Here is a 15,233-nt window from a genome sequence, read left to right as displayed (position 1 = left end):
TTAACGCAAGGTGCTTTCACAATAAAGTGGATGAATTAACCGCGCAAATAGATGTGAACAGGTATGATATATTCGGGATTATGGAGACATGGCTGCAGGGTGACCAGGGATGGGAACTGAACATCCAGGGGTATTTAGGAAGGACAGACAAAAAGGAAAAGGTGGTGGAGTTGCATTGCTGGTTAAAAAGGAAATTAACGCATTAGTGAGGGACGATATTAGCTCCGACTGTGTGGAATCTGTATGGGTAGAGCTGAGAAACACTAAGGGGCAAAAAACATTAGTGGGGGTTGTATATAGACCCCCAAACTGTAGTGGTGATGTTGGAAATGGCATTAAACAGGAAATTAGAGACGCATGCAATAAAGGAACATCTGTAATTATGGGTGACTTTAATCTGCATATAGATTGGGTAACAATAAATTAGTAACAATACCGTAAAGGAGGAATTCCTGGAGTGTATACGGGATGGTTTTCTGGGCCAATACATTGAGGAACCAGCTACAGAACAGGCCATCCTAGACTGGATATTGTGTAATGAGAAAGGAATAATTGGCACTCTAGTTGTGCGAGGCCCCTTGGTGATGAGCGACCATAATATGATAGAATTCTTCATCAAGATGGAGAGTGACGTAGTTGACTCTGAGACTAGGATCCTGAATCTTAATAAAGGAAACTGCAATGGTATGAGGCGCGAGTTGGCTATGATGGATTGGGAAATGTTACTTAAAGGGATGACGGTGAATAGGCAATGTCAAACGTTCAAAGAGCGCATGGGTGAACTGCAACAATTGTTTATTCCTGTCTGGCACAGAAGTAAAATAGGAAAGATGGCCAAACCATGGCTTACAAGAGAAATTAGAAATAGTATTAGATCCAAGGAAGAGGCATACAAATTGGCCAGAAAAAACAACAGACCTGAGGATTGGGAGCACTTTAGAATTTAGCAAAGGAGGACCAAGGGATTGATTAAGAAGGGGAAAATAGAGTACAAGAGTAAGCTTGCAGGGAACATAAAAACTGACTGTAAAAGTTTCTATAGGCATGTGAAGGGAAAAAGATTGGTGAAGGCAAATGTAGGTCCCTCATAGTCAGAAACAGGGGAATTTATAATGGGGAACAAAGAAATGGCTGACTGACTAAATACATACTTTGGTTCTGTCTTCACAAAGGAGGACACAAATAACATACCGGAAATGTTGGGGAACACAGGGTTTAGTGAGAGGGAGGAACTGAAAGAAATCAGTATTAGTGGGGAAATGGTGCTGGAGAAATTGATGGCATTGAAGGCTGATAAATCCCCAGGGCCTGATAATCTACATCCCAGAGCACTTAAGGAAGTGGCCCTAGAAATAGTGGATGCATTGGTGGTCATTTTCTGAGATTCTATAGACTCTGTAACAGTTCCTACAGATTGGAGGGTAGCTAAATCCTATTTAAAAAGGGAAGTAGAGGGAAAGCAGGGAATTAGACCAGTCAGCCTGACGTCGGTAGTGGGGAAAATTCTAGAGTCCATTATAAAAGATTTAATAGGTGAGCACTTGGAAAACAGTGGCAGAATTGAACAGAGTCAGCGTGGATTTACGAAAGGAAAATCATGCTTGACAAATCTACTGGAATTTTTCGAGAATGTAATTAGTAGAGTTGATGAGGGGGATCCAGTGGATGTGGTTTATTTGGACTTTCAGAAGGCTTTTGACAAAGTCCCACATAAGAGATTAGCGTGTAAAATTAAAGCACATGGGATTGGGGGTAGTGTATTGAGATGGATAGAAAACTAGTTGGCAGACAGGAAACAAAGAGTAGGAATAAACGGGTCTTTTTCCGAATGGCAGGCAGTGACTAGTGGGGTACCGCAGGAATCGGTGCTGGGACCCCTGCTATTCACAATATATATTAATGATTTAGATAAGGGAACTAAATGTAATATCTCTAAATTTTCAGATGACACAAAGCTGGGTGGGAGGGTGAGCTGTGAGGAGGATGCAGAGATGATTTAGTGTGAATTGGACAAGCTGAGTGAGTGGGCAAGTGCATGGCAGATGCAGTATAATGTGGATAAATGTGAGGTTATCCATTTTGGTAGCAAGAACAGGAAGGCAGGTTATTATCTGAATGGCTACAAATTGAGAGAGGAGAATGTGTAACGAGACCTGGGTGTCCTCGTACACCAGTCGCTGAAGGTAAGCATGCAGGTGCAGCAGATGGTAAAGAAGGCAAATGGTTTGTTGGCCTTCATAGCAAGGGGATTCGAGTACAGGAGCAGGGATGTCTTGCTGCAATTATACAGGACCTTGGTGAGATCACACCTGGAATATTGTGTGCAATTTTGGTCTCCTTATCTGAGGAAGGATGTTCTTGCTATAGAGGCAGTGCAGTGAAGGTTTACCAGACTTGATTCCTGGGATGGTGGGACTGACATATGGGGAGAGATTGAGTCGGTTAGGATTATATTTGCTGGATTTCAGAAGAATGAGGGGGGATCTCATAGAAACCTATAAAATTCTAACAGGACTAGACAGGGTAGATGCAGGAAGGATGTTCCCGATGGTGGGGGAGTCCAGGACCAGGGGTCACAGTCTGAGGATACGGGGTAGACCATTTAGGACTGAGATGAGGAGAAATTTCTTCACCCAGAGAGTGGTGAGCCTGTGGAATTCACTACCACAGAAAGTAGTTGAGGCCAAAGCATTGTATGTTTTCAAGAAGGAGATAGATACAGCTCTTGGGGCGAAAGGGATCAAAGGATATGGGGGGAAAGCGGGAGCAGGCTATAGAGTTGGATGATTAGCCATGATCATAATGAATGGCGGAGCAGGCTCAAAGGGCCAAATGGCCTACGCCTGCTCCCATTTTCTATGTTTCTATAGCCGTGGCATCTGATGAGGCTGCGGCGACTGGGGTGATGCCAGCCATAGAAGTGGCCGCTCTCTCCCAGGCAGGGACAGCACAGGCTCCACTGGCCAGAGGATAATCACCAAGATAATCAAGGCCAACAAGACAGCAGAGTCGGCAGGCTATCTCCAATGCTGGTGTCAGTGAGGGGGGAGCACCAAGAAGTAGCACTTTCAAATGTAATTTAAAGCACCATGGGCACAAGAGGAAAACAAAAACAGAATTACCTGGAAAAACTCAGCAGGTCTGGCAGCATCGGCGGAGAAGAAATCAGTTAACGTTTCGAGCCTTCATGGCCCTTCAAGAGGGACTGGTCATGAGTGATCTTCTGTTGTGCAATGTTTTGTTTATTTTAACTGGTCTGGGGTTGAAGACCAGAGAAGGTTCTGTTCCATTTGTTTTGACTGTCAAGATCAGATAAATTTTCTTTTGCCGTAATGGCCTGAGCATGCTTCACCTTTTTCAATTAATGTAGTGCAGGGTACGCCAGTATGTAATGCTGGATGTGGGTGGCTCAAAAGTTTATTGCACAGGCACTGAATGGACTTTGGTGTCAAAGGAAAGGGTCATTTGAGACATCTGGGATGGAGGCAGTAGCCCTGGCATGAGGTAGCATTTACTTGGCAGCCTAGCTGAAGGAGTGTTGGATCAAGGCATCCCTGCCTTCTTGGAGGTTATAGAGGTCTACCTCCACACCCTCAGCGTTTTCCTCACCATGCTCCTCTTGACTCACTACTGGATTCATCATCTGTGGCCTATGCAGCTGTGACAACATCCTCTTCCTCCAGTGGGTCCCCCCTTGCCAGTGCCAGATTGTGGAGAGCGCAGAATGCGACCGCTCTGGGAGTTATTGTAGTGCTCCCTCTGGACGGTTCAGGCTTCGAAAGCAAGTCTTCAGAAGACCTATGGTCCTCTCCATTATTGCCCTTGTGGAGGCATGACTCCTGTTATACTGCTGCTCTGCCTCTGTTCTTGGTTGGCGGAGAGGCGTCATAAGCCACCTTTTCAAGGAATAGCCCTTGTCACCCAGCCCGACTATCCAGTCGGGCTGGAGCACTGAAGAGCCTCAGCACCTGGGAGTGTCTCAGGATGTACACGTCATGGGAGCTGCCAGGGTACCTTGTATAGGCTTGCAGAATATGCATCCTATGGGCACACACTATCTGCACATTCATGGAGTGGAATCCCTGCCTGTTGACAAAGGCACCTGGCTGTCCCGCTGGCACCTTAATGGCCACATGTGTGCAATCAATTGCATCCTGGATGTGGGGGAACGCAGCAATCGCTGCAAAGCATCTGGCTCACTCAGCCTGGCTAGCCTTATCTGTATGGAAATGAATGAAAGTCAATACCTGCCTGAACAGAGCGTCTGTCACCAGCTTCATGCAACTATCACAGAATTTAAAGGCACTGGAAGTCATTCGGCCCATTGTGTCTGCACCAGCTCTTCAAATGAGCATTCTGACCTAGTGCCGTTGCCCTGCTTTTTCTCTGCACCACTGAACATTGTTTCTATTCAAATAATCATCTAATGCCCTCTTGAATGCCTCGATTGAACCAGCCTCCACCACACTTCCAGGCAGTGCATTCCAGACCTGAACCACTTGTTGTGTGAAAAGGTTTTCTCACGTCACATTTGCTTTCTTTGCAAATAGTTTTAAATCTGTGCCCTCTCATTCTTGATCCTTTTACAAGTGGGGACAGCTTCTCCCTATCTACTCTGTCCAGCCCCCTCATGATTTTGAACATCTCCTCTTAGCTGCCTTCTCTCCATGGAGAATAGTCTCAACCTCGCCAATCTATCTTTGTAATTGAAGTTTCTCATCCCTGGAACCATTCTTGTAAACCTCTTCTGCACTCTCTCCAATGTGTTCACAGCCTTCCTATAATGTGGCACCCAGAACTGTACACAATATTCCAGCTGAAGTGTAACGGGTATCTTATATAAATTCAGCATAACCTCTTTGCTCTTGTACTCTATGCCCCTATTAATAAAGCCCAGGATATTATATGCTTTATTAACTGCTCTCTCCACCTGTCCTGCCACCTTCAATGATTTATGCACATATACACCCAGGTCTTTCTGCTCCTGCACCCCTTCAAAATTTTGCCCCTTATTTTATATTGTCTGTCCATGTTCTTCCTACCAAAATGCATCACCTCACACTTCTCCACATTGAGCTTCATCTGCCACCTATCTGTCCATCCAGCTACTTGTCTATGTCCTTTTGAAGTTCTACACTGTCCCCCTCAGTTTACAACACTCCAAAACGTCGTATCATCTGCAAACTTTGAAATTGTCCGCTGCACACCAACATCTAGATCATTAATATATATCAGGAAAAGCAAGGGTCCCAATGCCGACCCCTGGGGAATTCCATTACAAACCTTTCTCCAGCCTGAAAAATATCCATTGACCATTTCTCTCTACTTCCTATTTTTCAGCCAATTTTGTATCCACAACCACGGACAGCTGACTGGGAGGCTCCACACAGATCCCCCACTGACCCCTGGAAAGAACCTCACAGAAGTTGAGGGCCACTGTGATCTTCAGAGCTACTAGCATGGGGTGTCCACCCACACAGTCGGAAGTGATCTCAGGCCGAATCATCTGACAGACGGAGGTTACTGTCTCTCTTGACAGGTGGAGCCTCCTTCGGCACTGCACCTCGGACATATTGAGGTAGCTGCATCACCACCAGTAAAACCTGGCAGCAGGACAGTGGCATCTTCTGCAGCCCCTTCCGCCTTGGACTGAGAGCTGGCCTTGTGGTCCCTGTGTCTGCGCCTCTCCTCCTACAGGTTGCTCCCCTGGAAACTTCATTGGAACATGTGGCTTCCTTGCCCTTTTGCCCCTCTCTTCCTCCTCAGAGGAGGTGCCTCCAGCGGAGGCCATAATCCCCGTTACCAGGATAACTGAAGGCTGTCTAATATCTGGAAGGGTCCACAAGGGTCCGAATTCTCCAGGGTCCTTGGAGACATCAAGGAGTCTTGAAATGAAGCCTGGAAATGCTAACAATGCAGCCCCAAACAGAGATGAAGCTGCCATATACCAATAAGTCACCAGCAACAAACTATTCACCAAACTCCTCGCTAATCACACTGGCAATGCTGCTGACTCTTTTTATCCCGACCGGGGATGAGGTTTTTGAGATTGTCGGCTGGCCGCCTGTCCATTTTGCCCATACAACAAGCGCAAAATTGCACGGGCAATGAAAAATCGCCATCAATTGACTTTTTAATGGCCTTAACTGGCCTCTTAATTAATGGCGTGCGCGGCTCCGGCAACCACACACACCTGCCAACTGAAATATTGCGCAAGTGCACGATGACGTCAGGACGCTCACCTGATGTCATCGTGCTATTTTACGCTTGAGCGTGTCGTGTGCGCGCCTGCACGCCGAGCGAAAAATTCTGCTCATGCATAGTTGCGTGCGGAGATTGCTGTCAGCAATGCCCAGCTCCTCCAAAGGGTACGCTACTGACGTCGAGACTGACAGCAATCTTTAAAAATCACTTAAAATGTCATGAACTTCATCTTCATACTGTAATATTGCTATAAAAACCTCCAAACAAGTTACGCTTTGTTCAGTGAGGTGTAATTGCTTTTAACATCACCTTATGTCAAAACAACTCCTGAATAACCTCCCTGGCACTGAAAAGCTAATTCTATATTTGTGGAATGTCAAATTTTCATATGATGATAAAATTTCATAGGTTTTTAATATCATAAAAGCATTTTTTAAAAATGCTATGATATTTCACTTTCTACCTTATTCCCATGTGCATTAACTCATCTTTATTGTGCTCTCTGTAAAATTTATAAAACATGAATGATAATCAGTGTATTTTATTTCCGGCTTTGCTGTTGCTGAGAGTTCTTCGATGTGATTGACTGGTTAGCTTGCTTGATGACATCATTGTTGCTGGACACCTGAAGATGCTTTCGAGTGGACACCAGAACCAAACTAACATCGGCAAAGGGGAAATTCATGCCACAGAGACAGTTAGAAGCTTGTGGGCTGCTTTCTTCATGGTCAGCAGCAAGCACTATGGGTTTGCTGCCGACAATGGAATCCAGGCCATTTTCTTCCTTTAGTTCATGGATAAGCAATTTCGAAGTATTCAAAGTTACCACTGCCAGTTTGTTGTGGACTGGAAGATGGTAAAAAGGTTAGAAATATGTAGGAACACAAAACCTTGGCTAGAATTTTAAACAGCTATTAGCAGAATCTTCTTCCCATGAATGAATTTAGATTGGGAAGTGTTGTTCACTTAAAATATTCTTGCTGTTCTCCACAAGGCAATAGCATGCTGATTGGATCAACTGTGTGTCTAAAACCAATACCACAAAACTTGGTTTTAAAATGCCACCAAAAGTTAGGCTTTAGCATTCCCTCACATTCATGTTTCTCAGAAAATTTTTCCAATACTTTAAATCAAGCCAGAAACAATATCAACCCAAATTTTGCGTTAGTAACAATGGTGAAATGTCATCATTATCGTCTGAAACTGACTGCAACTTCTGGAGTCTGCTTATGTGTGGTTAATACAGAAGCTGCTGACAGCAATTGTACACTTCTTCAGAGGGTGTGCTGTTGTGGACCCCCAGAATGCTAATCAACTTGAAATCACTGATGACAGCTTCCATTGTTATGCTCGCTGTAAAATCGCTTTGAAAAGTTATACCTAGTTGAATGTGAAGTAACTGAGTTATTAATGAAATATAAAGTTCAGAAATACTGCTAAACAGCCATATCGGCCTCAAAAGAGCAATTTTTAAAATTAAATTTCTCGATTCTGATTTAAAAAACCCATGTATTTATTTTTTTAAAGTATTTTAGCTTCTACCTTAATCCCATGTATATGTTCCATTTATTTTGCTATCTACAAATTTAAAAATTAAGTGAGGGAATTCAGCGGTTTATACTAAACAAAAACAAAAATACCTGGAAAAACTCAGCAGGTCTGGCAGCATCTGCGGAGAGGAACACAGTTAATGTTTCGAGTCCGAATGACCCTTCAACAGAACTAAGTAAAAAAAGAGGGGTGAAATATAAGCTGGTTTAAGGGGGGGGGGGGACAAGTAGAGCTGGATAGAGGGCCAGTGATAGGTGGAGATAACCAAAAGATGTCACAGACAAAAGGGTAAAGAGGTGTTGAAGGTGGTGATATTATCTAAGGAATGTGCTAATTAAGGGTAGAAAGCAGGACAAACAAGGTACAAATAGCCCTAGTCGGGGTGAGGTGGGGTGAAGGAATCAAAAAAGGCTAAAAGGTAGAGATAAAACAATGGATGGAAATACATTTAGAAATAATGGAAATAGGTGGGAAAAGAAAAACCTATATAAATTATTGGAAAAAAAGTGGGGGGGGGATCGGAAACGGGGTGGGGATGGAGGAGAGAGTTCATGATCTAAAATTGTTGAACTCAATATTCAGTCCGGAAGGCTGTAAAGTGTCTAGTCGGAAGATGAGGTGCTGTTCCTCCAGTTTGCGTTGAGCTTCACTGGAATGCAGCAAGCCAAGGACGGACATGTTGGCATGAGAGCAGGGTGGAGTGTTGAAATGGCAAGCGACAGGGAGGTCTGGGTCATGCTTGCAGGCAGACCGAAGGTGTTCTGCAAAGCGGTCACCCAGTCTGCTTTTGGTCTCTCCAATGTAAAGGAAACCGCATTGGGAGCAACGAATGCAGTAGACTAAATTGAGGGAAGTGCAAGTGAAATGCTGCTTCACTTGAAAGGAGTGTTTGGGCCCTTGGACGGTGAGGAGAGGGGAAGTAAAGGGGCAGGTGTTGCACCTTCTGCGGTTGCATGGGAAGGTGCCGTGGGAGGGAGTTGAGGTGTCGGCAGTGATGGAGGAGTGGACCAGGGTGTCCCGGAGGGAACGATCCCTATGGAATGCCGCCAGGGGGGTGAAGGGAAGATTTGTTTGGTGGTGGCATCATGCTGGAGTTGGCAGAAATGGGGGAGGATGATCCTTTGAATGTGGAGGCTGGTGGGGTGATAAGTGAGGACAAGGGGGACCCTATCATGTTTCTGGGAGGGAGAAGAAGGTGTGAGGGCAGATGCACGGGAGATGGGCCGGACACAGTTGAGGGCCCTGTCAACCACCGTGGGTGGAAAACCTCGGTTAAGGAAGAAGGAAGACATGTCAGAGGAACTGTTTTTGAAAGTGGCATCAGAACAGATGCGACGGAGGCGAAGGAACTGAGAGAATGGGATGGAGTCCTTACAGGAAGCGGGGTGTGAGGAGCTGTAGTCGAGGTAGCAGTGGGAGTTGGTAGGCTTGTAATGGATATTGGTGGACAGTCTATTATCAGAAATTGAGACAGAGAGGTCAAGGAAGGAAAGGGAAGTGTCAGAGATGGACCATGTGAAAATGATGGAGGGGTGGAAACTGGGAGCAAAATTAATAAATTTTTCCAGGTCCAGACGAGAGCATGAAGCAGCACCGAAGTAATCATCGATGTACCGGAGAAAGAGTTGTGGGAGGGGGCTGGAGTAGGACTAGAACAAGGAATGTTCCACATACCCCATAAAGAGACAGGCATAGCTGGGGCCCATGTGGGTACCCATAGCCACACCTTTTATTTGGAGGAAGTGAGAGGAGTTTAAGGAGAAATTGTTCAGTGTGAGAACAAGTTCAGCCAGACGGAGGAGAGTAGTGGTAGATGGGGATTGTTCGGGCCTCTGTTCGAGGAAGAAGCGGAGAGCCATCAGACCATCCCGGTGGGGAATGGAGGTGTAGTGCAATTGGGCGTCCATGGTGAAGAGGAGGCGGTTGGGGCCAGGGAACTGGAAATTGTTGATATGATGTAGGGTGTCAGAGGAATCACAGATGTAGGTGGGAAGGGGCTGGACAAGGGGAGAGAGAATGGAGTCAAGATAGCAAGAAATGAGTTCCTCTACATTGGATAAACCAAACGCAGACTGGGTGACCGCTTTGCAGAACACCTTCGGTCTGTCCGCAAGAATGACCCAGACCTCCCTGTCGCTTGCCATTTCAACACTCCACCCTGCTCTCATGCCAACATGTCCATCCTTGGCTTGCTGCATTGTTCCAGTGAAGCTCAACACAAACTGGAGGAACAGCATGTCATCTTCCGACTAGGCACTTTACAGCCTTCCGGACTGAATATTGAGTTCAACAATTTTAGATCATGAACTCTCTCCTCCGTCCCCACCCACTTTCCGATCCCCCCCCCCTTTTTTTTCCAATAATTTATATAGATTTTTCTTTTCCCATTATTTTTAAATGTATTTCCATCCATTGTTTTATCTCTACCTTTTAGCCTTCTTTGATTCCTTCACCCCACCTCACCCCCACTAGGGCTATCTGTACCTTGCTTGTCCTGCTTTCTACCCTTAATTAGCACATTCCTTAGATAATATCACCACCTTCAACATCTCTTTGCCCTTTTGTCTGTGACATCTTTTGGTTATCTCCACCTTTCACTGGCCCTCTATCCAGCTCTACTTGTCCCACCCCCCCTTAAACCAGCTTATATTTCACCTATTTTTACTTAGTTCTGTTGAAGGGTCATTCAGACTCAAAACGTTAACTGTGTTCCTCTCCGCAGATGCTGCCAGACCTGTTGAGTTTTTCCAGGTATTTTTGTTTTTGTTTTGGATTTCCAGCATCCGCAGTTTTTTGCTTTTATCTCAGTGGTTTATACTTCCTGGTTTGCTGTCTGAGAATACTTCAACGTCTTTGGCTGCTTACTCTGCTTGATGAAGCCCCTGCTGCTGGATGCCTGGAGATAATTTTGACTTGGCAGCAGATTCAAACTGACATTTTTTTTGAGCACACCTTCACACACACTTTTTTCCCTTTGGGGGAATAGTTGGGAAGTGGTGGAAGGATGAACTGCATCATGAACACTCCTTCTGTGGTCAACAAGTCCTGGCAGGGGACTTGAGCCTGGTGCTTCTGGCCCAGAAGTAGGGACATTACTACTGCGCCACAAGACCTTCCCTGTAAACTGACATTGGGAAAGAGGAAATTCGCACCACAGAGTTCACTAAATCTTTGTGGGTAGCTTTCTTCAAGGCCAGTGATAAGTACCATTATTTTGCTGCTGACCACAAAATCGGCCTAATTAACTTCATTTCTGTACATGTTAACCATTTTCTGATGTGATGTTCTCATTTCAAATAATTAAAAGAATGTTATTTTCAGTTTCAGAGCTTCAATAGCCTAAGCCTTGACCGAAGAAAGTCCTCATCTCACTTGTTTGGCAGAAGATGATCTCCTATACCAGGATGCCAGACAGATCAAGCTGCATGGGACATGTTCTATGTCCACACACAATACCCATACACCCACATCAGCAGATATGAACCTACTTCACCCTAGTAGATTCTAATGAAAGGTCACAGGCCTGAAATGTGAATTCTACTTCTCTCTTCACAAATGCTGCCAGACCCACGGAGTATTTTCAACATTTCCTGTTTTTATTTCAGATTTTCAGCATCTGCAGTATTTTCCCTTTCAAGTTTGGATTGGTGGGAATGCAGAAGCAAAGCTCTTTTATCTGCTTCAATCACCAATGCAGCACATCAAGTAACGATGGTGAGTTGTGGTCTGAAATTTAATCCAGCCTCTTTGCAGAATGCTGATGTTTCTGCGATTGTTTCACGAACTGGCGTAGACAACAAACTACATTATAACCACTACATTCACTGCAAAAGTTGGTTGCCTCATTGTTTTCCTGCAGTGCTCTATTTTTAGAAAGAAAAATATTGATTCACAGGAAGCATTTGGTGGAACTAAGCACTATGCAATCATAAGCAAGCATCCCCAATTCTGATCTAATGATGGAGAAAAGGACATTGATGAAACAGCTGAAGATGGTTGGGCCTAGGACACTGCACTGGGGAACTTCTCCAGCAATGAAATGATTGGCCTCCAACAAACACAGCCATCTTCCTTTGTGCTAGCTTTGATTCCTTCTAGTGGAGAGTTTTCCCCTTGATTCCAATTTTACTAGGAGTTCTTGCTGCAACACTCAGTTGATTGGTGCCTTGATGTCGAGGGCAGTCACTCTCACCTCAACTCGGAGGTTCAGCTTTGTCCATGTTGACCAAGGCAGTAATTATATCTCTAGCTAAATGGTGATGGCAGAAGCCAAACTGATTATTGGTGACAGATTATCAGTGAGTAAGTGCTGCTTGATAGTATGGCCAATGACACCTTCCATCATTTTGCTGATGATTGACAGTAGGGTGATGGGCAATAATTAGACAACTTGATGGGTCCTACGTTTTTTGTGAACTGGACATACCTGGATAATTTTCCACTTTATTGGTAGATGCCAATGTTGTAGCTGTACTGGAACAGCTTGCATAGGGGTGCAGCTAGTTCTGGAGCACAGAGCTTCAATAAAAGCCAGATGTTTTCAGGACCCATAACCTTAGCTGTAACCGGTACATTCGGCCATTTTTCAATATCACATGGAGTGAACCAAATTGGCTGAAGACTGGAATCTGATGTTGGCGACCTCAGGATGAGGCCAAAGTGGATCATCCACTTGGCACTTATGGATGAAGATGGTTGCAAAAGCTTGAACCTTGTCTTTTGCACTCATGTGATGGGCTCTGCCATCATTGAGGATGGGAATAATCATGGAGCCTCCACTTCCTGTTAGCTGTTAATTGTTCACCACCATTCATGACTGGATGCTGCAGGATTGCAGAGCTTTGACCTGACCTTTTAGTTGTGGGATCGTTTAGCTCTGCCTATAACATGCTGCATTTGCTGTTTAGTGTGCACGTTGTCCTGTGTTGTAGCTTCACCAGGTTGGCACCTCATTTTTAACTATGTCTAGTGCTGCTCATGGCATGCTTTTTTATACTCTTCATTGAGCCAAGGTGGCCCCTGGCTTGGTTGCAATGGTATAGTGAGGAGGTATGCTGGGCCATGAGATTACAGAATGTGGAGTACAATTCTGCTACTGATGATGACCCACAGCACCTTACAGAAGCCCAGTTCTGAGCTGTTAGATCTGTTCTCAATGTATCCCAGTTAGTACCCTGGTCGTGTCATACAACATAATGGAAGGTGACGATGGAAATTTTCCCACAAGGATTGTGCGGTGGTCACTCCCACCAATGCTGCCATGTGACAGGTGGATTGTTGAGGATGAGGTCAAATAGGTTTTTCCCTTGTGTCAGTTCTCTCACCAATTACCCCGCAAGCCTAGTCCAGCAGCTATGCCCTTCAGGACTTGGTCAGCAGTGACCTGGTCACTTGGTGCTACTGAACCACTCTTGGTGATGGACATTGAAGTCCCTCACTTGGAGTACATTCTGTGCTCTTTCTACCGTCTGTGCTTTTTCCAAGTGGTGACTAACAGAGGGTTTTCTTGCCCAGGTTTGACTTGATGTGATCAGATTTCATAGGGTCCAGAGTCAATGTTAAGGACTCCCACCATCACTCCCTCCTGATTGATACCACTGTGGCATTAACTCTGGTGCATCTGTCCTGTCAGTGAGACAGGACATAGGGATAGTGATGAAGGAGTCTGGAACATTGATTGTGTGATATGATTCTTTGAGCATGATTAAGTCAAGCTGTTAGTTGAATAGTTTGTGGGAAAGCTCTCCTAATTTTGGCTAAAGTCTCCCAGTGTAAATGGGGAGGACTTTATAGGATTGACTGAATAGGGTGTGCCTTGTCTTATCAGAAAATGATGCCTAACTTGATGTTGGGTGATCTACCTGGTTTTATTTGAATAGCTGCCCAGCATTTGGTCTTTTTTGCTTTCAATTTTATCCGTCTCTTCTCAGTCCCCTGCTACTTCAGCTTTCTAAAGGAAGGCAGTGGATTTACTTTCCTTTGTGACTCTCCAATGTCTCAGCATTTTTATCACCTTATTGTTATATTCTCTATTGTCTTAAAATTAACTTGAACTGATGCTTCTTGGATCCATCCAAATCTGTACCTGAAAGCTGTACCAATTGAGCTGACCTTACAAAATTGGGTGTAAATTGCATACTTTCATTTGGGTCTAAAAGCATTCCATTCTAACAACATCACTGGTAACATAAAATCTAAACTCTTGCCTTATAAAAGCAGATTTTCAGCATGCTTTAATTTTCTCCACATTTAGATATATTTTATCTTGTATCTTCTTGCATTTGCTAAATATTGGAAAATAATTAGGGCATAAGTGAACTTAAAATATACTGGCAACATGGTTCAGAGTTGAGTTCTACAGAAACCCAAGTGGAGGTACTTTGCATCAGTGAATGTTATTTCAACATTTTAGAAAGTTACTGGATATGGTGATTAGAGAATAATATTGTACTTTCAAACTAATGCTTATGCTGTGGCTGGGAAATTTTGATGGTAAATATAATTCTTACCAATTGACCTCAGGTACCAGTTTGAATCAGCGTGTTTCTTGTTCCAAATCTCAGCACCTGCAGCGCTCACCAAAGCCATGGCCACTAGAATGCAGAAGAGAACCAGGATCTGTACATTTGTAACTCTTTCAACGTTGGATCTCTTCAATGGTGCCTTAGTAGAATTCTGAATTTTGAGAAAACACACCAAACAAAAATAATTTATGCATTATCAAACTTTTGAAAATTTATAATGCTTCCCATTTTGTAATTCATGCTCCATGGCTAACAGATTTTTAAAAATCATTCAAATCTTTTGGCAAATTGAAAGTTCTTTAACATACACCTATGTAATATCCAACAACCTAAATAGACCAAAATTATAAACTTCAGGCAATAAAACATTTACCCTTCCCTCACTATTCTGCAAATCTATGAATTTGCACTCCTCAATTTTGCTACGCATGTTGATAAAACCAATGGATTATAGACACATGATACTCTGTCTGAACCTGGCAAAATGAAATTTGGTCTCAGAAAGTCTAACATTTAAAAAGTCTTCAAAATAAAGGTATTTTAAAACAAAATCCACAGGTATAACATGAATCCCAAATCAGCGGCAAAGTTGTGAAGCATGAGCTCAAATTTCTGTACATATGACATTATGAGCAAATGATGCCTGTATACTTCAATATTCACATCACAAAACAATTTTATTTTCACAAATCTTTAGAGAATTGTTGGATCAAACCCAAGCATTGAAGTTCGTCTTATTCCTCACACTCTTCACTCACCAATCAAGCTCCAGGTCTATATAATAGGGTCTGCAATATGACTCCTTTCTTAATTACTCAACCACCAAAGCATTAGGCAGTAGGGTAATGTTTTATTGTATTGAGAACATGAGGCTGCACCCTACCACTGTATCCAATATAACTTTGGTAGAACTAACAGATGATAATACTTCCATTAAATTCGTTTATATTTATT

At 43.8% G+C, this 15,233-nt stretch overlaps 1 protein-coding gene across 3 annotated transcripts in view; it reads right to left on the bottom strand.

Moving 5' to 3' along the window:
- atp8a2 (ATPase phospholipid transporting 8A2) overlaps window positions 1-15,233 on the bottom strand; it is a 624,855-nt gene that overhangs the window by 413,120 nt on the left and 196,502 nt on the right. For all 3 annotated transcript variants that reach the window (XM_078545400.1, XM_078545401.1, XM_078545402.1), the window contains one exon: window positions 14,265-14,430. In XM_078545400.1, coding sequence (XP_078401526.1) covers window positions 14,265-14,430 — 166 coding nt within the window. The remainder of the gene's footprint in view (window positions 1-14,264; window positions 14,431-15,233) is intronic.

This window comes from Cetorhinus maximus, chromosome 7 (assembly GCF_964194155.1).
Source record: "Cetorhinus maximus chromosome 7, sCetMax3.hap1.1, whole genome shotgun sequence".
Classification (NCBI taxonomy): domain Eukaryota; kingdom Metazoa; phylum Chordata; class Chondrichthyes; order Lamniformes; family Cetorhinidae; genus Cetorhinus; species Cetorhinus maximus.
The sequence above is the reverse complement of the archived record's forward strand: the minus strand, read 5'-3'. Positions and strand labels throughout refer to the sequence as shown.